At 49.5% G+C, this 24763-nt stretch overlaps 8 protein-coding genes and 1 non-coding gene across 9 annotated transcripts; 4 read left to right on the top strand and 5 right to left on the bottom strand.

The window, feature by feature from the left end:
- Positions 1-1666: 1666 nt before the first annotated feature.
- AtWU_11288 (TPR domain protein) lies at positions 1667-3376 on the bottom strand (the record flags this gene model as incomplete). Its single annotated transcript, XM_035506388.1, has 1 exon — positions 1667-3376. The coding sequence occupies one exon, from the start codon at positions 3374-3376 to the stop codon at positions 1667-1669; it is 1710 nt and encodes a 569-aa protein (XP_035362281.1).
- A 1042-nt stretch (positions 3377-4418) lies between these two features.
- Positions 4419-6947, bottom strand: AtWU_11287 (potassium ion transporter; the record flags this gene model as incomplete). The annotated part of the gene is made up of 1 exon (XM_035506387.1): positions 4419-6947. The coding sequence occupies one exon, from the start codon at positions 6945-6947 to the stop codon at positions 4419-4421; it is 2529 nt and encodes an 842-aa protein (XP_035362280.1).
- Positions 6948-8462: 1515 nt separating this feature from the next.
- AtWU_11286 (MYB DNA-binding domain protein) lies at positions 8463-10139 on the bottom strand (the record flags this gene model as incomplete). Its single annotated transcript, XM_035506386.1, has 1 exon — positions 8463-10139. The coding sequence occupies one exon, from the start codon at positions 10137-10139 to the stop codon at positions 8463-8465; it is 1677 nt and encodes a 558-aa protein (XP_035362279.1).
- A 4002-nt stretch (positions 10140-14141) lies between these two features.
- Positions 14142-15104, bottom strand: AtWU_11285 (uncharacterized protein; the record flags this gene model as incomplete). Its single annotated transcript, XM_035506385.1, has 1 exon — positions 14142-15104. One exon carries the CDS (start codon positions 15102-15104, stop codon positions 14142-14144), a length of 963 nt encoding a protein of 320 aa, XP_035362278.1.
- Positions 15105-15523: 419 nt separating this feature from the next.
- On the top strand, positions 15524-15595 carry AtWU_t265. Its single transcript has one exon. It is a non-coding gene; the product is annotated as a tRNA-Met (tRNA).
- Positions 15596-16283: 688 nt separating this feature from the next.
- Positions 16284-18061, top strand: AtWU_11284 (metallophosphoesterase family protein; the record flags this gene model as incomplete). Its single annotated transcript, XM_035506384.1, has 3 exons — positions 16284-16298; positions 16370-17745; positions 17797-18061. 3 exons carry the CDS (start codon positions 16284-16286, stop codon positions 18059-18061), a joined length of 1656 nt encoding a protein of 551 aa, XP_035362277.1.
- A 311-nt stretch (positions 18062-18372) lies between these two features.
- AtWU_11283 (FAD-dependent oxidoreductase) lies at positions 18373-19651 on the bottom strand (the record flags this gene model as incomplete). Its single annotated transcript, XM_035506383.1, has 3 exons — positions 18373-18853; positions 18928-19322; positions 19460-19651. 3 exons carry the CDS (start codon positions 19649-19651, stop codon positions 18373-18375), a joined length of 1068 nt encoding a protein of 355 aa, XP_035362276.1.
- A 1409-nt stretch (positions 19652-21060) lies between these two features.
- On the top strand, positions 21061-22125 carry AtWU_11282 (uncharacterized protein; the record flags this gene model as incomplete). The annotated part of the gene is made up of 3 exons (XM_035506382.1): positions 21061-21323; positions 21381-21680; positions 21744-22125. 3 exons carry the CDS (start codon positions 21061-21063, stop codon positions 22123-22125), a joined length of 945 nt encoding a protein of 314 aa, XP_035362275.1.
- A 923-nt stretch (positions 22126-23048) lies between these two features.
- AtWU_11281 (uncharacterized protein) lies at positions 23049-24536 on the top strand (the record flags this gene model as incomplete). Its single annotated transcript, XM_035506381.1, has 1 exon — positions 23049-24536. One exon carries the CDS (start codon positions 23049-23051, stop codon positions 24534-24536), a length of 1488 nt encoding a protein of 495 aa, XP_035362274.1.
- Between the last annotated feature and the right edge of the window lie 227 nt (positions 24537-24763).

Below are 24763 nucleotides of genomic sequence, written 5' to 3'. Positions count from 1 at the left end.
GTTTGCTGCTATCATGTTCAGTTTGATAACAAAGGCTAACATGATCACGCCTTCTACACTAAACGGGTACGACGGTCTCATAACGGAAAGTCATCAGTTAGGGAATGATGATTCTGAGTATCAGTGGCCAATTAACAGTGCCTACAATGTATACAAAACTGACCATTTTAAAGAAGATCAAGACTAGGAAGAAATATACACATCTGCCATGGTCCCTACATTTTTATAACAGAGATAGAAGTGCAAATACCGGACAGTATATCGTTTTGGATAATACAATCATGACCGGCTACAAGATTCAGTGAGAAGGAACAGAAAGACATAGAGGTGGAAATATTCAGGAGATTTATGATTACTCACGTCTGAAAGTACGGACGAGGATCTCGAAGGACAGGTATTTTGTGCAGTAATAATGTTCAAGAGGTAGACGAAAGACAAACATATACACTATCTACTTTGCAAAGCGCGTATGAACATAATGAAAGATCGAAGATACTTGAAGAACATATGGTCCATATATCCTCATTCTCCTCAAAGGCTTCAAGGTCGCAGACTTTTGCCGTTGGATGATTTGGATGATGTTACATACTGAAGTTCATACGATCCTCACTGGCATGCATGTAAAGGCCAGAATCTCTCATCAGAGGATTTTGATAACAGCGATATTAGCTGGAAACGTTGCTAGAGACTTTACTAAAGAACTTTTGAACCTTATCACTGACATCAGGGTCCAGTATCTCTTTATGGGGAGTTCCTATGTGCGACAAGACATATGTCGTGGTTTTATTATATGGACCAGCGATGTGGGTGGGGATGAGTAGTGGAGTAGTTGAACTAGGGATTGCCGCAAGGTATGAGAACGATAAATCAAGAAAGAGAGTCGGATTTAATCTGCACCTAGTTAAAGGTAGCTCTGGCTCCTGGAGTTACTATTTCCGAGATTGTCCTCGGGCCTGTCTAGTCTGGTTCCCTGGTTAGGACAATGAGTTGCCTATGAGCTTGGCTACCAACGCCAGGGCCTGCTGAGGGAATGTCTGGATTCAGGAAGCCTGCGCCTTCAGCTTCATGTGAGCCTTCATGTACTTTATGAGCCTCCGACAGTGAGTTAGAATAGTAAAGTATATATACGTGACGATGAAGCAAAGTTGCTAATCTCGATAGTCGGCCCTTGTATTTGCTGAGAAGCAGAGTTGAATTTGAGAGACCATGGCAGTGCTGTAGCAAACAAACGCAAAATGGATGCGATTTGTAGGCTTGCCCAAAGATGTACGGGTGTAGTGTCAACCCCTGCGCACAGAGGAGGGGGAAATGGTCAGAGGCGTAAGCCTTCCCGGCCAAGCGGATAACCCTGCACGAAGGGTCGTCTTCAATGAGCATTTCCTGATGGCGACGCAAGGCTTATGAGGTTGAAAGCAATTTCCAGTTTCAAATAATAAATCCCCGCTACCGAGGCGGGTGTCAAAGTCTACCCGGCAAGAGTCGTAACCTGACATTGGGTAAGGTCTGATCTCAGAGTCGCTTCAAAGTATGGTAACTCGCTGATGGGCCTATAAGGGAGCTGCAGCCTGCGTCTATCCTCGTCTCTTCGAGCGAGTTAATGAGCATGAGGAATCAAATTGATGGGGTATATCAATCTAAAGACAGAACAAAACAATGGATATACTGTCTAGAATCGAGCGGCCGGCGGTTTAGCTTCTTGCGTAGTACATGATGCCGCATTTCCCTGACGACAATAGCACGACGATCTAATTGAAACATCGGCCGTTGCAACTGCCTGTTTCAAGAAAGGCTTCACGATTTGAGCTTCAGCCGTTCGCCCCAGTCTGTTCAGGCATTCGTAATATCCATGCAGCGCCCATACATTATTCGGGTGCTGCCTCGCACGAGGCAGCGTGTCGTCAAATCCAAGATCAGCCTGGTATACCGCTGCTGCCTCCTGGATATGTCCCTGTTCTAGCAGGAGCGCACCGTACGCATGACGGGTCGGTTGCATCCACCCCCACGGCTCGTCATATGGTAACCCATCATCCAGCGTGATAGATCGCCGTAGATGGGTAAAGGCCACGTCATAGTTGCCACGGCGATACTCGAGCTCTCCATCCAGCATAGCGTCAGCCACAGCCAAGATGTCCAGACACTTGTTGGTAAATAACATTCGGCTGTAAGGTACACGCTTCACAGCCTCCTTAAACAGCGCGCTCTGTTGACTCGCTTCATCTATCCTCCCAAGCGCAGCCAACGCCACTCCCTTCCCGTACTGGATCATTGCAGTGGTGACACAATATAGCTGCGTGTCATGCGGGTATTCAAGGGCAAGAAGATCCTCCCAACGTCCAAAGCGAATCAGGACATGCACCTTCATGCTCACAAAGCCTTCCAGCCAGTCAGCCATAGGCGGGGATTCGATACGCAGGAGCTGCTCTGGAATGGATGACTCCAGACTCTTTACCGTGTCCAACGCAACTTGCGACTGCCCCGCAAACATCGCCGCATATACTCTGAAGTGATAATCATGCGATCGATATAACGTATAAAAGTTGACTGCGCCCTCACGGGCAAGGAACTTTTCATCTGCTCGAATTGCATCAGAGTTCGATGCAATCGCCCGTCGATAGTCACCACAGAGAATGTCCAAATGCGATGGCATGTGATTAAGATGGCCTGCATCAGGTACTAACCCCCGCAAATGGTCTGCTACCCTGAGTGCTGCTTCCGGCTCACTGGACATCTCCATTAAGTGGATGTATAGATGCAGGATTCCAGGGTGTCGTAGCGCCTCGTCCTGGGTCAGCGCCAGATCTAAGACTTTCTTGATTTGCACAGTATGCGCATCAGCTGCAGGCTGACCAGTTCGTAAGTCCCAGAGGGCCCATGGAGTTAAGTTCATGAGAGCATCCGCATACAAAGCCACCACATCTAAATCATTGGGAAAGCGTAAGTAAACAGATTCCATGGCGTTAGCGTACTCCTTGTTCCAGCCGTTAAAGTCATCGGGCGCCACGTTCTGAGGGTATCGATGTTGCAGGGCTGCGATAAGCGCTGCTTCCACGGGTTGGGTGGTTGTGGCGTGCGTCTGGGCCTCTGCGACAGCTTCGTGGGTACGCTGCACGGCGACCTCGAGTTCTTGCTCGTCGAAGGACTGCCAAGTTTTGTTGTAGTTGGGACCCAAGGTGTATGCAAGACCCCAGTATGCCATCGCGCAGGTCGAGTCATGTGTGATGGCTTTTTGGAAACAGTTGGCCGCTGCTTCGTGATTGAAGGCATATGTCCAGATGAGACCGCGGTCGAACCAAAGTTGAGCCTGAGGGCTGGAGGTGGTGACCGGTCGGCGGAAGGAACCGAAGTCGTAATAATCATCTGGTTCCTGGGCCGACATGATTGAGGAGCTCTGAAATTATTACAGCAAAGCAGAGCTAAGAAGAGATACGTAGGTGGCTTGCCGATGCTGTTCCTGAAGTTGAGGGGGGATGATCCCGTAGTAATACCAATAGTAGATGGTGAGTAGTAGTAGATAGTTGATAGTGAGGATGTCCCCGCTATCGAACCAAGGTTCCCAGGCTGCAGGGAATAACAATAGTCCGAGGAGGGTCACATAACTATACCAGGTTCGTTCCAATCGTCACAACCTGTTAGTCTACATGGTAGATTCCATCATTGACTGATGATCTTGGGAAAGGATGGTATAACTTACAAAAATGCGTAGCCTTCGTATTTTACGGCCCAGCTTTTGATACAAGTACACTGCCAGGGTTGTATAGAGACTATCGAGACAGCATTAATCGCCATATAATAATACAGCAGCAAGAACAGAAACAGTGTTCGATGAAATCGAGTACTTCGATACTTTCGACTGCTGAATGACGGGCGCGAAGCGTGCTTTTATTTACTTTCCTGAAACATCAGGGCCAAGTACCCAGGACGAAGACTGATAGCTTGTAGGCAACTGGCTGTGTGCCGGTGGCAAGGAGTAAAGGTAGAAACTGGCTGTTGTTACACTCATTTACAATCTATATATTTCTCTAGTGTTGTGTTTGGGTATGTTATCAACTTCGTATATGTACATAAAGGTTTGTATTCCGTCCGCTCAGTGATCCAATCGTCTTTAGCATCATAGTGTTGCTTCAGGTGGCCAAGTGAACCCTGCATGGACAGCATCTTATATAGCAAGAAGAATCGATCAGGTCAAAGAGTTTGGCCTGAACCGAGATTCTTTCGAGCCATTTATGCTTCTTTTTCTCCTCGTTTGGAACACCGGTAAGGTACCGACTGCAGAGCGGATCCTTAACTGCTATATATCACGAGACTTCTGGCGTGGCCCGCAAGCTGCCGAAACGGAAGGACGAGACAAAACAGACAAACGGACAAGTTCCCACCCAGGTCTAAAAAGCAAAACTATGCCACCATAACCAAAATACTTTTCAGCGCTGCGAGCGCTGTGACCGCATGGTCGACTGGCGACGGATAATGTCGCCATGGTTCCATGTCTGGCTTGCGCGGTCCTTCGGGTCGAGACTGGTAGAAGCCCCGTGCTCCGGTCGACCCTGGGATTGCTGGCGGTCCATAGACATCTGACTAAGACTAGAGGTGCGACGGCGCATGCGCCGTTCTGCGTCTGCGATCTCATTCTGATTCAAGGATTCCGAAGGGAGCAGAATGGCGCGGTCCAAGGCATAGGGCAGGCCGCGATGACGGCCTCGGATTTGCATCGCAATTATGACCAGCTTGGAGAGAACCTGAAACTGGCTGGAGAAGGATGCATTGACTCCGGGATACCCGAGCGAAAGACCAACGGTGCCATACGCTGAGACAACTTCGAACAGCACGGACCACACTTGGAAGGAATACTCATCTTGCTGCTGGAGTCGCTTGCCTTCCACAATAGTAATGATGAACAGGCCCAGGAACACATACCACAGATCAAAACTGAGCTGTTTGCGCAAATGCGCTCCGATATAGCTGGGCGCTGTCTGGTTCTCATCCGACTCATCATCCTCGGTAGAAGCGTAGATGCCTAGACTCTTCTCCTCGTAGACGTTGGTGCGCCGTAAGGAGATGGCAATGGGGAACACGGATATATACATCATGATCAAGTAGGACACCTGCACAGCCGGGTGTAGGTCTGATACAGAGATAACAGCCAATCCGGCGGTTCGAGTACAGGCGGCCTGGAACAGACCGTCCACGATACGGATACCAGTGGGCAGGGATGTGACGACCGAGTCATTCAAGTCCAGAATAATGAAAAATATCAAGTCAATACCATTCAAGGCCACCAGAATCGCAAAGAGCCACCACGTGGCATTCCTCGGAAAGAGTAGAGTGAAGCATCGACGTGGATGATCAAGCAGAAAGCGGAGTTCCTCCCATAGCGGGGTTTCGGCACGAGTCACTTTGGACAGAGCCCAAATAATCAGGCGCAGCATGCAAGGGAACCCTGTATTCCCGATAATGATCAAAAAAGTCATGAGCAGGAGCGGGAATATCGCTTTCTGGAATGATGATAGTGAGTCTGGCGTGAGAGTAAAGCCGACATCGTTGAAAGCCGATTGAGCCATGAAAATGGCCCACCAAGGGCGACCCTGTCCGATTTCCTCGACCACCTTGCCCCAGTGTGTGGTCATAATCCAAGGCACGAGGCACAGGATGCCAAGAATGTGGAAGAAGGCATAGTAGGAGATTAGTACTACTGCCAGAGTCTTCAATGCCCGATACTCGATCCCGCCGAGCTCGTCACGTTGTTCCTCAGTTAGGTCGACAAAGTTTGAATTCCGACCAACCGTGGCATTCCAGCTGAGATACGGCTGTGTTGACCGTTCACGTTCCTGCGTAAGAGTGCGGAAAAGGTTGTGTAAGGTTGGTCGTCGCGATGTCAAGCGACCCAGTTGCGAGGCATCGCTATCATTCTTTGTTTCACGGAAAGTGGGACGTGTATCTAATCGGGGGAAAGTAGAGTTCCGCGTCCTCGTTCGAATCATATCTGGCTCGTTAATCGTGATATGGGGCCCATCAAGTCTGCGCGGCCTATCCTCGTCCTTATCCTCGTCCTCGTCGTCCTCATCCTTGCCATTCTCGTCTTCTTTGCTCATATCACATGGGCTGCGCTCGGAACTCGAGGAGTTGCTAGACGTGCGAACAGGTCGATTTGTCTCCTCCTCTTCCTCCTCCAATACCTGGGGTGCGCCACCGTTGTCATACTCCCGAGGGCTAGGTATCCGCAGCGCGCCTTTGTTCCTCCGTTGATTCTCCAGGAATGCGATGTGATGTTCTGGGCTCAGCTGAGCCGGAACACGAAGGTTTCCTAGACTATTTCCCAGTCCAATTGCTAACTTTTGATTGAGGGCATTGTTCGCATCTTCACCCAAATTTTCGGGTGGATCCCGCGCGGTGGGAGAGGCGGGAGGCGAGTCCTCGCCGGATTTCTCCTTGACCTGCTGTCGGCTCCCCGACTGACCTAGTGTGTCGCGCAGGACGACGATGGACCGACCAGCGACCCCAGCCTCTTCCCGGGAAGAAGACTGACCATCCTTATCTTCGCTTATAGTACGGAGGCGGGAGCGAGTATGGCGAAGGGCGCGCGCATCGCTAACGACATGCTGAAACCGCTTTTCGAACCAGTACAGACGCACAAAGACCAGCACAGTGTGGATAAAGATGGGAGTGGTCAGCATGGAGACCACATACAAAACGATCTGCTGGTAGGTATGCAAGGTATTAAGGTCGACGGTGTTGAGACCGCTCTGAGTGGCGGCGCCGGCCGATAGGAAGAGGGCATCGGTGTAATCTAGATTAGCCCCTGGATAGATGATGACTGAGGAAAGCAAAGCGGTGGCGATGATATAGACATAGTGGATGAGAACAAAATTCATGCGCAGATTCTTTAGCCATGGAATGTGGGAGGTGAAGCGTGAAGTGACCGAGGTCGCCCGCCGCAGCACGGCGGAAAACATCCTGCGGTTTCACCCGCACCGACTGGGACACTTTGGATTTGCAGGGAGGGAAACTGTATCGGTAGGAGAATAACGGATAGGAGGTTCGAAGAACGAAGGGGCTGCCGAATGAAGACGGCTGGTTGCCGATCAATATGTACTAGGCGGAAGAAAAAGAAGACGCAGACCAGGCCAAAGTCGCTGCAGGTCAGAGACCCACAATCGCAACAGCACTTTGAGCTGAGGAAACGAGGATCAACATGATTTGAGGAGAGCTATATTGGAAGGAAAGAGAGGATGCTGGAGGCCGGGCGCAGATAAGGGGACACAGAAAGGTCGTGGAGAAGAAAGAGAGGACGGGAAGGCCCGAGATGCAAGAAGACAAGACAGGCGAAACCAGCGGCGGAGGGGGGGAATGACGACTCGGTTGGATGAGATGGTCTTGGGGGAGGTGGTGATAAAGTGGCCAGCTTTGAAACCGAGATTGTTAGACCTCCACTATATCGGTGAGCACCCACTTGATTTATGGTGGTTGCTGGGGGGGGGGGGGAATAAAAATTCGATTGGAAGCTTGACAATTCGACAAAGGAGGCCGGATTGGCGCAGCAAAGAAAAGAGAAAAAAGTATCAGCAGAAGAACCGGAGGGTAAAAAGGCGCTATGCCGATCGGTCGAGCGCGGAATTAAGAGACATGCTGTCCACGGACAATTTCATTGGAGCCTAATCAGCATCTCTGGACTCTATCTCGCAGGTTTTAACGTTGAGACTAGTCCCGAGTAGCACACGGCTTGTCTTGACTTTTGTGACGGGGGGAAAAAGGAAACGCGGGTTAGTTCTGGACCAGCGGTCACGTGAATGTCTGCCAATTCTCTGCCGGCCGGCCATCGATCGATCGATCGATCAATCTACTCTCTACTATCTACTACCTGTCTATTTGGATACAGCAAATGGAATTTAAATAAGTAATATCCCTCCGTGTAATCTACACAACTTTCTTTCTTAATGTACACAGGTCTTTATTCCCTAAAATTCACCGTACATTGACGGCAGGGGACGCAGATCCCATCATTTTCCGTGACATCTCCGGGCCCCTTTGGCAACTATCTATTTCTAGAAGGACGTCCGAAAACGGCGCGTGCCGCTGGCTAAGTTATGTTGCCTGGTTCCGCAACGCCAAAAATGGACCCTACGCATCACGGAACCCAGGCCCAAAACAGGTCACCCGCAAATATCCGCTGCCGTTTCCGATCCAGTACATCTTCTACAATGTGAGCATTGATGATTGATCCATCAAATGACACAGATAACATCGGAGATATCGGGCTTGGCAAGAGGCCAGTTCCAAATGTTGCTCGGTCCGAGTGTTGCTAGCTAGCTTTTCTGCTGGTGTCTCGGTATGCTTGCTGGTGTGATGGTAGGCTAAGAAATCGCAACTTGCGGATCGGATCGCCTCTTGAAGCGGAGGAAGCGGAGGAAGCGGTTTCAAAGTGAGTTCTTTCGTTGTTCACTTCCCCCGGGCAAGGCTTCTGTCCACAATCACCGCCGTTGTCTTTTAAGGCTTCCAATGCCCTTGTGCCCCGAAGACTGCTCCTTTCCAGACGATTGTACTGAACGAGTACTACCGGTATCATTATCAGAAATTGATTTCTCTGCTTCTGACTCGGAATTTGATTCTTCTGATCCGGAGATGGAAGTATCCGGGTCGGGCCTATCGCTGTCTTCCTGAGAATGAACTGGATTGTTCAGTTTCTTCGGTGCAGTTTCAAGCGACCTTAAAGACGAATTGTCATCAGTCTTGGACGTTGATCGATCCATACTGGAAATTTTGTCGGTCTCGGTTCCTTCTTCCCCTGATTCGTCATCGGAATCAACATATTCGGAACTTTTGAAGTGCTTGTTTGATTGGCTCTGAGAAGGCGTGATTGATTTCGATTTACCTCGACGCTTGGGTGGTTTTGCCTCCACAACAGGGTCGTAGAAAGCATCCGGATTCCCCATGCTACGCCGAGTCAAGACCTTGCGCCTAATCTTGCGAAATTTGTCTCCACACTGCTGCCTGGAACGGCAGTTTTCCATGCGGTTGCTGATTTCTCCCCAAGAAATCTTAGATTCATCTATCTCATAGATATCGCGGCCAACTTCGTGGCCCAGGTTCTTCATATGGGTCCACCAGTCCTGTAGATACTGTAGTAGTGCACCTACTTCCCATTCAGACCAGGGCCCTCGGTTCATCGTCTGACGATGTTCGAGGTGATTTCTCCACCGCTGTATCACGTCGTCATCGCTTCTACCAATCATTTTGGCGATGTGAGCCCACCTGGGCCCATGGCGCTCATGAAGCAGGATAAGTTCGTCATCTTGCTCGGCAGTCCAATAATGTGGCTTCTGGTTTGTACATTGAAAATGTCGTCTCATGAACCGATAAACCGATCTCTTATCGCGATGTGGGATAATTTCATAGATGTTTTTCCAGAAAGCCACTTTTGTGGTAATATCCGTGGGACAAGGGAAGGGATTCGACTTGTCCCTTTCTGAATGCTGAATCATGAGGTCAAAGGTGTCGCTTGCCATGCCGTGGGTGGTGCAAAAATCTAGCTTGAAGGATTCCAGAGCTTTAACTTCTTCTGGCGTGAAGAAACCAGTTGATTTATTTTCTTTCCCTTTGCTGGCATCCGAACCGCGTTTGCCCTTTTTGAAATCCACCAGGCCTTTGAACTTCTCGGAAGGTTGTTTTGATGTTGTGTTCAAATTTGCTTCCGATTCCTCCTGGGCAGATCCTTTCTCTTGGTCCTTGCTTCCTGGGTCTGGGGCGATCAAATCTTCTGTTCCTGGGGAAGGTGAAGTTGAAGGTACATCCTGCGTGAGTACGTCGGGCTTGTGCGTAGCCTTGTCTGCTTTGCCGTTTTGTATCTGGCTTCCTTTGGACTCGCGGACCTTCTTGCGCTTTGACGGACGATCGGTGGATGTATTATGCCGCGATGATAGAGACGTTTTCGGTGAAGCAGGCGATATATTACGGTCTCCAGTGGTGTTATCCAGAGCTCTCCTCTTCCGTCCAGATGTTGTATTGTTGATTTGTAGCTTCTGCTTGGCGCCATTTAAAGGTGTTATAGGGGTCGAAGGGATTTCCAATTCCGATCGATTCTCCTCTTCGGAATCCTCGGGGGCATTCTTACGCCCTGGGGGAGTATATTGCGAAGTCGAGTCGCCCATTTCGAGTGAAATAAAAGAAATCAGTCTCCCAGTGAAACCCGAAGACCTGACAAAGAGCTGTAGAGACAGCAGAAATTATCTGAAGGGAGTGAATGGGGAACAATCTGTCAGACAGAAAATTTTAGAAAAAAAGTCGCCGAAAAAAGCTTTGGAGCGGCGCGAGCGGCGCGGCGCGGCGCGACTTTTGGCGGTGCCGTTCAAGCTTTCTTTAGCGGAGAGACATTCCATCCATTCCCTGGTAAGGGCGGTCAAGATTGATAGTTTTAAGCTCTTTTCAGATGTCGCATCCTCTGTCTAGCTTCTGCGATTGTGCAGCCGACACTTTTTCCTGGGGGAAGGAAGCCACCAAGGAGTCTTTCGCGAAGGGAAAGGAGTGGTCACTAGTTGAGAATCCCTACTTACTGCCACCCAGTCGAACCTCGGTCTGACTAAATTCTTTTTTTGCTTTTTTCTTGATGGGGTTTCCCTGTCAATGGCGGTCAGAAAGGCGGGTGCTAAATACGGGCAGAAAGATGCCGGGATGATGTACCCCACAAGGCCATTTATCCAAGATAGCTAGATTGTGTGTATAGTATACTAGGACACCCGATCGATTTCGATATATGCAGTGACACCATCCAACAAACAGCCCAGACGGTGGTAATAGCTATAAACAGAGGAGTTGTCACCTTTTTAAAGCCTACCAGGCTATCTTGCAAGCCCTCAACACGGTGCAGTTCACCCATCAATCCTGAAGTCTGCTTCCTTCCTTCCCAGGCCACCTGGGTAGTAGCAGCGATGTGCAAGATTGGGCCTTCATATCCCGTGTCAAGTCAAGATCAAGTTGAAGAGGATTAAGCTCAATGCATAAGTTGCTGATTGCTGGTTAGGAGATCACTAGTCAGAAACCACCGGTCCCGAGCTCCAGATCGGATTTCCCAAGTCCTGTGTGATAGTGATACTGTAGTGTTTAATGAATGCGACTGTGTCACCAGTCCATATACCTTCCATCCAGTCACTCATTCGCTTCCCAACTACTCACAACTTTCAAAGGGTTGTGAGGTGATGTCGAGTGTACTTCCTTCTAAAAATGATTTTCGGGTCCTTTCACACTCTTAAAGTACTATATCCCACTGATTGAATGAGAACCGACGTATTGGGATGATTTCATCCAAGTGATACAAGCTCGACATGGACTATGATTTCACCCTTTGTCATTGATATTAATAGCATGAATCAATCCAATGAGGCTATGTAGTTTGGCTTTTTTTTTTTTTTTTTCTAAATTCATTTGATTGTACCCTTGCCAAGGCTTAGGATCTCCCAACCTTCATTCGCTTCACGCCATCTCCTACCTTTCTCCCAAAAGACTCTCTACTCACAAGAGATTGAGAAACAGTACAAGGAAGAACTCAGCTCTTATCTACCTAAAATCTTTCTGGATTCTAAAAAAAAAGGCCCTTTCGCCTTCAGTGCCCTACAACCGAAGAAACAGCAAGGACTTGAAATGCATTGAATTCATCATATCTGTGAGTCACTATCATTGTTCATTTGATTTATATAGCTCGTATAGAAGTTTGTCAAAACAAAATTCTGCCAAGTAGACTGAGTTGATATATCGACGGCTACCAGGCAGCAGGGGTGACACAATGTCTCAACAGCAGTACATCTCCTATTTGGGATAGACAGAAGAACATCTGGTTATTCCTATCATTCCTTAGTCGATTACTTATATGTCATACTTACTTGCCACTATAGCTACATTTTTACCGGGAAGCACATGTTTGAAAGGCCTCTCCATGGGACGACGTCGACTATTGTAAGAGGGACGGCCTACTTATGATTGGATTGATTTCAAGTAGATTTCCTGGGAATATTGATCCTTGCTTGTACTTTCCTTCTCGAGTCAATGCTGAATATGCTTTCTTGTCACTAAAGCTTAGGTATATAGTTTTACCATGATATTTCGTTACTCTTCAACATCCTATTAGCTGAAGTAAAAGTGGTCTAGAAAGCGCACTTCAATGCTAATATAAACAGCGGGAAGCCAAGGTACACCTGTATGGTAAGTTCAATGATGTCGGGGTTTAGGTCATTCTTCTGGATTTTGATCAGTGGAGGCCCCGACTTTGGGTGACTTTAATCCTGAAAATCATGATCGTACATTTAGTAGTGGTCTAGTAGTGGTAGTAGTACTTTCCTGGATGAGCTTCCAGACAAAGTGACCTAAGCAAGAGGTTTCAAGAATATGTATATAACTAAAATTAGTATGCATCCTATGGATGAGCATGTATGATCTAATGAACTAGAGACTTTTGTGTTCAGCTTCGTCAAACATATCTCATAATATGTAATATTACTATATGCTTTCTATACTATATCACATACAGTTTGGACCTCGGTATCGTTGACTTTACTGAATCAGTGAGGGACTCTACCTGTCTACCTACGATACACTAGGCTTCTAGGTTCCCTTCCCCGAATATATGTTGAAAGAGGAAATAATAATAGCTCTGTGAAACCAAGGAGTTTGAAGTACAGGTTAGGATGATATACCTTAAACATGAGTAACACACTCTCGGGCACGTACAACAGTACAGAATGTCGCAAGGTAAGAGCCTCATTACCTATTGAAACCTTGCTCATGTAGGGGTAAACAGGATTAACCTGAGAGTTGCATTATTTAAAGGTGCAGCAAGCTGCGGATTGTGGGGCGCAACTGGGCCAGAAGATAATACAGCTGCCAGCTGGCATATGCTGCCAAGAGAACCGTTTGCAGCAAGTTTCAGAAAAGGTGGGTCAGTCAAGAAGGGGCTAGCCGTACGGCTGTGGGCACACATCCTTTTTGACTAACTCTCATGCACCTGAGTGCTTCCGCTTTGTGCGGTTACGTAGGTATTAGCTACATAGGCATCTTCACTTGGAGATCCGACGGGAAGGCTAGATCGAAGGCGGATTCTACCTAGGCCAGAACCACTTTGACCTATATGGTATTCAGGGAGACGCTGCCTAGAGGCCCCAAGTACGCTCCGTCTGGGTTACCCGGGAAGGCTACCTTAAGCCTACCAGGGAACTTGCACTTAAGGAGCAGGAAGTAACTAGGAACAGAAATAGACAATAGTAGTTTATAGGTAATTGGTGAGCCAACTGCGACGCCGGTCCGACGCCAACTTTAATTTCTTCGTATTCAGCCGAGGTATAGACGGTTTGTATATATGCGACACTGCATTACTTAGTGTGTCGTAAACTTTGCGCCATATCAACGGGCACAGCGTTCTGAGCCATTTCCTTGCTTCAGACAGTGAAGCGCCTGCACAGCTAGCACCTTGTATACCGAGCCCGATCAGGCCAAGATAGAAGTTGTATTTCATTAAAGATCGATACCATTGCGCAAGCAGTCTTCAGCATTTCCTTCTTGGTAGCCATACAAACAATGCCAGCGGCCGCACTAACAGTTAGTACGTCGCCCTTCGTGCGAGGCGACACAAGGTCGACAATGGGGAAGAAGAGAGCCTCGGTCTTCAGGGAGGCATGAGCCTATCGCCGCCGAGCGGGCATAGGAGGGTACCCTGTGAGATTTCTCAGGTCGGTGTCGCTTGCCATCACGGCAGCTCGCTGCTGGGCTAAGAGGAAGCTGGAGCCCACAATTCAGCTCCTCTCTGCGAGCGAGTTAGGAAGGTATGAAATCGTTTTGCTTTCAACGGGCAAACTCAGACAAGGAATCAATAGAACGATATCCGGTTCCTTGGTAATTGTCGCATGCCGTGTTGTATATATGGGACGAGAGTTTGAGTCAAGTATCGCCGATTCGCCTTACTGAGGCGCACTATGGGAGCGACATTGGTGGTGTACGTATTGACTGGGATAGCGCTTCTGGATGCTGAGTTGACTCAATCACTTGCCTCTCATTGGCCTTGAGTAGCTATAGGTTAGGGAGCTGCCAGCGCCCGCATTTCGGTTCGTCACCAGCGGAGGCAATGAAATTGAGAGTGGAATCCTGACAACCCATGTCACCGTTTCAGATCAGCCCATCAACCCGCCCAAAACCACGCGACCAACGCTGTTGAGTTCGCTCTTGGCCTGGTGACGGCTGGCATCCTCAAATTCGCGTATGATCCCCGCCACCATAATCTTCCTTATCTTGGCATCCGCCTTGGAAAACATTTCCCCCAGTGCGACAGTACATACTGAAGGTGTGAAGACTAGCGACACCAATCGCGTGTAACAGTCAATGAGAATATCACACAGGGTAACAAATGTTTCGAAATAGTCCGGTTCAAATGGCAATAATGGCGTCAGAAGATATGTGTATTCCTCACCGGGGAGGAGCTCCGAGGCCTCCGTATGCGGAAACGAGACGGTCGCTGCCGCCGCGCTGGCTGAGTTATTCGCCATTGACTTCAAATCTGACGGGTCACTGGATTGTATCGGTAGGCCGATTTCTGTAGCCGAGCTGGTGCGGCGCGCTTTCGTGCCGGCGTGAGCGGCGCGCTTGAACATCTGAGGGATACGGGCGCGAGTGAGGGTGGAGGAGGAGGTGCCGTCGGGAGGATGCACTTGCTGAAAAGCCTCGAATTCAATTAAGAGGGTGTTGAGTGCGCGAAGGAATTCCACGGGTGTCGTGCTGACATCGAGAATCGGAGGCAGGGAGAGGCCCAAGAGAAGGTAATTGATGGCGCGACGGGCGAGTTTACGGGGCTCAAAGTATGGCAGTCGACTGATATCGGTCCGGGAAAAGTGAACTGTATTGAACCAATAGATGCGGCCTTCATGCGCTTTCCGCAGATAACCCAGTGTAGAGATCCGCTTAGCAGCCATATCGTGGATGTGCTGATAGATTGCTGCTGCGCTTTGAGGCCCAAGTGATCCGCTACCACTCGTTAACGGGGGTGGCATGGACCCCACCGATGGGTCATGACTGATGCTGGATTTGGTGTCCCGGCGCGAAAGACTGGGGGCAAAAGTCGAGGAAATCATATTGGACATGGCTATGTAGTTGGAGAAGGTTGCCTACCCCGGCATAAACGTGGATTCCGTACTCCGTAGGCAATGAGGATACACGATTAAAAGGGGCTGGCTCAAGAAAGCGTACTAGTAGGGAAGATCCGCGGGATCGGGAAGGAGATGGAATCTCCGTGGCACGTGACCGTGATTACTGCAAGCAGAGACGGAGCTGGCGAGCCTGTAACGTCTAGGGAAAGTATTATGATGGGCTAATGAATAAGGTTATTATAAGCAGTCGTTTCAGTCGCATGGATTGCTGGTACGACTAGCAGTCGGCGTGCAAATGTAATGGACGAGCTGATTGGAAATTAGCCCCATCCAAAACAGGCTCTAGATTAGTAGGTTTGACCAGTTAGTAGCTGGATTATATATTAAAATGGGGACACTCAAAATGTCCACTAAGCATGTTAGCTCAGGGGAAGAGCGCCGGGCTCATAACCCGGAGGTCCCTGGATCGAAACCAGGACATGCTATCTGCTTTCTTTTTTTCTCTTTGCCGTCGTAGCTGATCGCTTCTTTTTGTTCATTCAAAACATGCTGGCATAGGCTGTTCATGCTACTTAATAACTCGGTATCTATTCTTATTACGGAGTACAACCAAGAGAATCCCGAGTCGCCGTGTTGCTGTCCAGGAGATTCCCCCGGGCCGTCCCAAGAACAACTGATGCTTTTCAGCCGTGATCGATTTGATTTTCATAGTTGCCATGGTGGTGGATACTGACGAATTGAGTATATACGTACCGGTAGCATAAATTTCTTTACATACTAGTATCCTTGAGTAGGTTACTCGAGGGAATGATACACATATTATGTGGCAGGTGCCAACTATATCTTGAAAAGGACTAGCGTAGGGGTCTACGTGGCTATACCTTAACAGGTTAGTCGCTGACTATCACCCCGGCTGGGCACTGACATGTGACCGACCGCCTTCCCAAAGGGATTGGCTCCGAGCTGAATGAATGAATAGGAAGGATATCTTCCGGTACTTGACCACCTTCTTTCCCCTCCTTACGAATTAATGGCCCCTTGAGATGACCTAGTATCAGGTCTTCTCTGTGGCGAGCCCCAATACTTTCTTGCGGCTTTGTGTTTCAATATGCTTCTGCGCTCGGCCACTTCTTATTTGATTAGAACTGGCCAGGGGTATCAACTATTCCTAGCATGACACGCCGACTTGTATGTCCCTTTTCTTCTGATCATGGAGTGCTCCTATCAGAAGATTCAGAACTAATCGGATATCTCTATAGGTTCGAGCGGGCGTGCAGCTCGCGATTTTCGCATCTTTCATCGCCCTTCTCGTCGTGACCTTGGACAACAGGTTCCGTGTCCTTCCTGCCTCCATCCACGGCCATCTTCCATCCCACTATGCTGGCTTCGCCATCACCGATGTCACCGTTGTGACTTGTTCTTCCATCAACGTTTTCTCAAACTGTCAACCTAGCCAGGAGTCCTGGTCCCAGGTCGAGAAAGACCTCTACCTTCGCACCGGCTGGACCTCAAGCGCATTTGTTCGATTTGAGCGAAAGAAAGAGGAAGAACTGCTTCCTACAGACAAGGTTGTTATTGACCTTAAGATTAGCCGACTTGTTCCCGAGTATTCGGAGGATCCTGAGGCCCAGGCAGAGACATGGGAGCAAAGACCCGGTGGTATCTGGCTCAAGCGAACCGCTAAGCGCCACGCGAGTGACTCTGGAAAAGCAATCACCGCTATCGATGTCCTCTTTGGTGCCGATGCAGTCGATCCGCGAATTGGCTGGGAAGTCAGGGATACTCCATTGCTACTGGATAGCCGTACGGAGGAACTGGAAACTCGAATCAGCGTCCGTCGGGGAGATCCTCCCAAAACGAAGAAACCGGTGCCCAGGATAAACGAGAATGGGCGCTTCAAGATCATGCAGCTGGCTGACTTGCATCTGAGCACCGGCCTAGGGGCTTGCCGTGAACCCGTCCCGGCTGAACCCGTTCCAGGGCAGAAGTGTGAAGCCGATCCTCGGACGCTAGAGTTCGTGGAAAGGCTTCTAGACGAAGAGCAGCCTGATTTTGTTGTATTAAGTGGCGACCAGGTTAATGGTGAGACGTCGAGGGATGCTCAGAGTGCTCTTTTCAAGTCCGTTAAACTCCTTGTTGATCGCAAGATACCCTACGCGGCCATTTTCGGCAACCATGATGATGAGGGTAACCTGAAGCGACCGGAGCTTATGACTATCTTGGAGGATTTGCCGTACTCTTTATCTACTGCGGGCCCCGAGGAAATCGACGGAGTCGGAAACTATTATGTCGAGATTCTTGGCCGCGGAAGCACCACCCACTCAGCGCTAACCCTTTACCTTTTGGACTCACACTCGTACTCTCCTGATGAGCGGAATTATCGCGGGTATGACTGGATCAAGCCGAGTCAGATTCGGTGGTTTAAGAACACGGCCCAAGGGCTGAAGACCAAGCACCATGAATACACCCACATGCACATGAACATGGCTTTCATTCACATTCCATTGCCGGAGTATCGTGATCCCAATAACTACTACCGGGGTAACTGGACAGAAGCTCCAACAGCGCCGGGCTTTAACTCGGGCTTCAAGGATGCCCTCGAGGAAGAGGGTATCCTGTTCGTGAGCTGCGGACAGTAAGCGATGTCTTTCCCACCCATCCATGACTCTTTGCTAACCCGCTTCAGTGACCATGTCAATGACTACTGCATGCTCAATCGAGATAACGAGGAAAAGCCGTCCCTGTGGATGTGCTATGGAGGAGGCGCTGGTTTCGGCGGGTACGGAGGATACGGGGGTTATGTGCGCCGCGTGCGGTTCTATGATTTTGACATGAACCCTGGCCGTGTGGTGACATACAAGCGGCTGGAGTATGGCGAGACGGAAGCCAAAATTGATGAGATGATGATTATCGACGGTGGCATTGTCAAAGGGCCCGAACAAGAAAAGTGAAATGGAGATTGATGCCTTTCCAAGGCGCTGATTGGTATTATTTCTCCTTTCTTTTTGAGCTGGGTCACGCGAGACGCATCTGGCGCTGCTTTTCGGACGATATCATCTATTCGAGGCTCTTACATCTATTACTGGGGAGGCGTTCGTTCCTATTTGAGACTTAACCGGCGGGCATTCATTTTCTTTTCCTTGTATCATATTGGTATTCGATTCAAGCATCTTCAGGATGCGTGGGCCGCGATAGCAGGCAATTTCTCGAGAAAATTGATTATTTTTATCTTCTTTTCCTTCCTTCCTTCCTTCCTACTCTATCACCACCACTTTTCATAATAGACGCGCTCCGTGTCCCCGAGAAAGCCCTCAAGGCTGCTCACCACATCATCCGTCATCCCAGGCGGACCACACACATAACACACCGTCTCTTCCGCCTCAATACTACCATCAGCTCTACTGACCGCCTTGCGTAAATCATCCCGATTGATCCTCCGCGTGTGCAGGTTCAGATCCCCAGATTCCGCAAATTCAGTAAGAGAACTTCGATCCAAACCAGGATCGGTGATGAAAAGATCTAAACTAATCTGCAATCGACGAATCTGTGACTGCGACGCAATGATCTGTCGTAGACGTGAAAGAAACAAGACCTGCTGCAGACTACTAGTACCATTCCCGGTTACTGTTCCTTCTTCCGTCCGTGGGAGTTTCGTTGAGTACAAAAATCGAATATTGAATGATGGGTGAGGAAGAGCGATCTCATCGCCATTGTTTAGATGCGAGAGCATGGATATCAGTGGGCTAGGGTTGTGTTAGTATTTAGTTATGAATCATCTTTCCTGTTGGTGAGTCGACAGAAAACAGAAAACACTCACTTGATCCCTACACCACCTGCCACGAAGACTACATTTCGAACTTTCGTCAAGTCCACGCGGGAAGATGGTGGCCATACAAAACTCCCTCCGACGCGGATACTAAGTTCCGTGCCTAGAATCTGATCCGCCGGTCGCCAGAGCCATACGCTGGCTGGGTTGGAGGGCGCATATTGCACGGCTAACTCTACGTAGGGTGGCCGACCGCGCGAGTCGATGGGTGGAACGTCGGTTTCATCAGTGGTGATTGCCTCGGCGGGGAATTCTAGGGATGGGAGGACTTGTGCGTCGGCTGGAGTGGAGGTAATACTGAAGCCGCCTGCGTTTGGGATGGAGGGAATATGGACGTCCAGCCATTGACCCGGGAGGAATGTTAGGGGTTGTTGGGGGTTGGCTAACTGTTGGGTGTCAGTATGATAGTATGTATATACGGTCGGTCGGAAAGCGGATATGTCGCTGAGAGTATAGAGATTATAGGTGTGCGGTTGGAAATGTCATTTAGAGACATAGATCATTATGGAAAAGAAAATCATACTTCATCCACTTCCTGGCCTTCATCTTCGATATTTTGGACCTCCGGAGGGATGGTCAGCTGTAGCAGTCGCACGGAAGGATTGGCCTGTTCGATATGCGACAACCGGACATTGTACAGTCGGTTCTGGCGGGGTTCGGCAGCGGTGCGCAATTGATGGGGCAGTGAGCCCTTCCGGTTTGTCGGGGAGCTCATGTGGTGTGCTTGGTGATAACAGCACAATTGGTTGGTAGCCGATAGCTGGCGCTTAGAGAAGAGAGCTGATGGGTGATGGCGAGATTGGACTGGGAGCAGTTGATGGCACTGCAGTACTAGTCGGAGTCTCCGCATCCGGAGATCCAATGAATGTTGCGAAGGACTGTTGCTTCTTGGAAATGGTAGCAGCAGTAGTTAGAGGATTCACAGGGCCAGCTGGCGGGATAAACATTTAGTGCCTTTACATGGATTAGAGTATGTGATTTTTTGCCCCGAAATTGACTGTGTTGTAGTTATCAAGAGCGCATTGCTGGTTTGGTACGAAGTAGTGTTGAGTCGAGGCTAGATGGATGACGTTGGGGCATGTCATGTGCCTTCTTGGTTTGTTTGCAGCGAAGTGTACTACTACTTTGTATGTACTCATTCCCATCTTTGTGCTTCAACATCACATCCTACTGATTCAACGAAATGGCTCAGTGAGATAAACAGGGAACTGATGGTGTTCCTAATGACTGTCAACCCCTCCTCCAGTCCTCTTATGCAGGTGCAGTCACAACAGTACTGTACTAGTAAATCACAACTACTTACTTACAGTCTGCCAGTTTGCTCCACCTGGGCGCTTCACACTCTGATTGGACATCCTCGAGCAGTCTTCCAATAAAAATGAATGGCCATGGTCACATGACCTTACACCACCTCATTCATCGTCCCCCTGCCTCGACATTTCTTCCCCTTAGCACGGAGGTATTGAGCCATCTAATACGGAGTAGTCATTAGCTATTAGAGCTGATACTCTCATGGGTCGCACCCACCAACGGGTGGCCAGATTCCTCTCTTTGTCTCGGTGCGTAGAGGGTTGCTGGGAGCATGCAGATCGCCTTCCCCATCACACGCTAGGCGTGTGACGGCTGTCAACCAAACGGCTACTTCTGCCTCCTCATTGGTGATAGACCCCGGCCTGGCGCCGATGCTGGCGCTTCCTAGACGGCAAGCATTGGCCAAATGCAACCCGTGGGAAACATCAACTGCATTTCCCGCTTTCCTGCCTTGCCATTGCATTGCTGTGATAGCGCCGTTCTCCTCATCTGGACCATGCACCACAAGAGGATGGACGCCGGCGCTTCTGGGGTGCCAGACTTCTTATCCTCTCCATCTCCCCGGCTGATCATCCGGAGCTCCTCTCTCTGGTAGCCATTCCTCTCTCCTTGCTCTCATCTATGTGTTAGCACTTGGTGTTTGATGCCAGTGAGCTGAACGTACAGCCACAACCGACCTGGACTTCAGTCGCAGGTGAAACACGAGCCCAGGCACTCCATCAGAGCGAGTACACTTTCTACCGTGATACTATCCGTCGTGGTTCATCTTCCTAGTTGACTTTGACGTCTTCGCATAAATCAACACCACCAGTCATGATGCGCATGCGCATGCCGCCGCTTCGTGATCTCTTCCCAACGAAATGGCGTAATCACAACTTGATGTATATATTGATGACCATCGAACTGCCTCTTACGGTCATCATCCTCACGCTTACGGGTATCGCCTCTCATGACCTCTACCGGACGAAGCTCTGGCAGGATGGCGCCGACAATGGGTTTAACAGTTCGCCAAATGAAAGGCTCTACGCCGCGGCCAACCATCGGTCCTTCAAGACCCCCATTGTCTGGAGTTCATTGTATGTGAAAGCCTTCTAGTCAAGAACCCCCCTATGTCATGACTGACACTAAAGCAGCATCACCGAGTACAACCTCGTCCTTGGAATTCTGAGTGTCTTCGTGTGGATTACAAAGATTCCGGTCCACATCCTTCACATGCTTACTCCGCCCTTGTCGGCCTTTGTCCACGCTGGCTTGATCGCCGTGTATATCTATTCCGTTCGTTATCAGGCCGGTCCCGACATGTCTGACCCCGAGCATCCTCAACCGGGCGCACCATGGTACATCACGAAGAAATGCTCAGTGGCTGCCGTCAAAACAGACGTTCACTACTGTATGCAAGCCAAGGCACTGTTTGCATTTTCGATAATTCTCATGTGAGGACGCCCTTATCCTCTGATATCCTTTTTTTGGGAACGGCCAGCTAATTTGCTTAACAGCCTATACTACGTTGTCGTGCTCGGCGTCAGCTTGCAAAACTGCGTCATGACGAAAGAAGAGCGTCAAGAACGGGAAGAGCTGCGCGAAGAACGAAGGACTATGAAAGAGTTCGAAGACTACGTTCTCAAGTCGCCTGGTATTCCTATGACCGTACCGAGGCAAACCGGGCCCATGCCGACGGGCATGCCTGGCAAGGCACCATTCCATAAGACTATCACTCGAAGCACTGATGTATCGTCGGCGGATCTCCCACTTCGTCAACACTTCAGTTCACCGAACCCTCGCCGCTCAATGCACCAAGTGTCGGCAGAGACACTTTCCGGGCATCAAGCCCAGTCCCAGACATCCTTTGTGCAGACCAACAAGGCGGGGGAGAACTAAGTCGCGTTGCGCTCTACCTAAGCCTAGGGAGCTACCTAGGGCTAGGGAGGCTCTTCGAGGCAATCGCTAAGCATGTAATGGGATTCACGTGCTCCATAGCTCAGTTACTTGCCCATCATTGATGGATTAAGATCGAATCCACGCTTACTTCTACTCTCACATCCGTCCCTACATCCACACCCCGAAACTTTGATTTATATACCATTTTGCGCGCTGGATCACGCGGAGTTTATCGGTTATACTTCCAAATGCGATAACGAGGCACTCATCAAGGACCACATAATGTTGTTTGTTTGACTTGCTCGCCTGTCACTAGTTCGTCTAGTGTTATCGCGCTTCCCTCCCCAACGTTCTCTCACTCCCCCCAATATTCTCTCATTCCCCCTTATCACAGGAGAATTAATTGAGTATAGCACCGAGATATGTTGTTGTTGAACCATTGACTCGTAATTAAGAGCTTTGAATTATGTAGTAGCAGCCTATACTTCGGGGCTTTCTCGGATGCTGATAAATATCTTCTGTCTCACAGTCTCAGACTTTTACATTTCCCCGATAGCTGCCAACCCTGATAATATATCGTATCGCGGCAACTTCATTGAGCAGAAAGAGACGCCATGTATACTGTTGAACTCAACACTTTCCGCAGCACATGCAAACAGAACACAGTAGAATATATTGAAGAAGACAGATCCATGAAATGATAGTACGACTTCATGCCATGAAGAATATGTAAACAAAAAATCATAACTAGTTAGTAAATCATGAATATTTGATTACTAAGTCATCACATGACCGTGCATAATGGCCTGTGTAACACGTGACCACAACCGGACCAACTTACTGCTATCATATCAACACTGGTCGGGATCCCACGCAAGTGACCTCTCGATATCTCTCACTTACGGCTGATCAACGTCCTCATAATGTCCCTTTCCCGGACCTCCTCTGTCCTGCGACAATGTCGCCTGCAATTGCACCCGGAAGCCATCTCCCTAACGCGCACTTCCACTCCCCTGAGCTATTCGACCCGCCATCACCGACTCTCCGGCTATGAAGCCAAATCTTTCCATACGACGACGCCCTCTTATGCAGCGCCACGATCTCCCATCGCGCGGAAAGCTCAATCCACTCGGAGACAAGCCGTCTTCACCATTGACGGAGTATTCGCCCACACTGTCCAAGGCGATGTCGAGAAAATGCTACAAAGGCTGGAGAAGACCGTGGAGGAACACTATGACCGGTGGAAGGAAACCCACAGCTATGAAGGAAGTTACGGTCGCGCGAAGCTGAGCCTCGAAAAATACAAACAAATCGCACAATCCCTACTGCGAACCGCCTATTCCCAGCCTCCATCCGCACGTGCGATTCGCGCAATTTCCACCAACGTCGAGGTCATCTGGAACGTTTCGAGGTGCCTACTGAGTCCCGATAATCGTGCCCTGGAAGTTTGGCTCCACAGTGCTTGTGCTCTCGCAGGCGCAAGATCCCCTGCCCTTATGCTCGCTCAACGGAACCTCGACGATGCGCATCCGAATTACCCCCTACGCACACAATTCCTGGATAAAGTTGAACAATGGGCGTTGCAAGAACGTGATCCTCGTGCTATGCATGTTTATGTGAGAACGCTGATTGCCCGCGGGGAACATGAAAGCGCGGTGCCGTTTATGGATGAGCTCATGTCGACTATCTATCCTTCGACACGAGTGGAGGGCCTGGAGACGCCTCTTTCGTTCTACAACATTCCCCAGGTGTGGCCGACGTATATCCAACTACAAGAGGGGCTGAAGAAGAAGGGAGTGAATTGGGGCGTTAGCAGAGATGAGCTGGCCCGTCTGGCAGGAGTGGATTACCAAGAGCCTAACTACTTGTCGAGTTATGCTTCCGCGATGTTTGAGGCTGGTGATTATGAGAAGTACGAGCAGTACATGCATCAGGCTGCAATGGCCGGTGTTCCCAGTGCTTGCGCCTCTTTGGCCCATTTCTACTACCTTACTGCGAGAGGACTGTTCCCCCGTCGGGGAGAGAAGACGTTTGTTCCGCGGTCGGAAGAAGACTCTAGCGAGGTACTCAAAAAGGGTAGATTGGAAACTCTTTACTCCAGCATTGTCCGTGGTCTGGCACCCCACGAATACTACAATAATCTTGCTCTCGAGTGGTGGGAGCTGGGATTGAACATGGGCAGCGATTTGTCTGCTATGTTCCTTGCTCTCGCTTACCGAGAGGCCGGTCAGCTAGAAGTTGCAGATTCTTTTTACAAGCTGGTAGATACGCCTCGTTTATGGGCCCCCAAATTCACCGCTGATGATCTCGCCATTAATTGGGACAATCCGTTTGCCAGCTTCTCTGTGCCACGGCGAGTACTCAATGTAAAATGGTATGACAGCGATGCCAAATGGACCACTGAGAAATAGCCAAAAAGAAAGGGAATCAAAGGAAACTCAAAACGCCAAAATCACGCTTGTCTAGCAATGCTGATAGTCGTACCAAAATGCGTTATGTCACATGAAGCGCGTTGCCGCGCGAACTTGGCAAGAGTGGAAAGGAAATTCAACTTTCGGGCTCAGAAGGATTCCTCGCAAACCAGGTGTGGAGTATGTCTGGTAAGGCGTCTCGTGGGGCCAGTGCCGGCGTGAAGTTC

This window comes from Aspergillus tubingensis (genome assembly GCF_013340325.1).
Source record: "Aspergillus tubingensis WU-2223L DNA, scaffold_15, whole genome shotgun sequence".
In the NCBI taxonomy this organism is placed as follows: domain Eukaryota; kingdom Fungi; phylum Ascomycota; class Eurotiomycetes; order Eurotiales; family Aspergillaceae; genus Aspergillus; species Aspergillus tubingensis.
The sequence above is the reverse complement of the archived record's forward strand: the minus strand, read 5'-3'. Positions and strand labels throughout refer to the sequence as shown.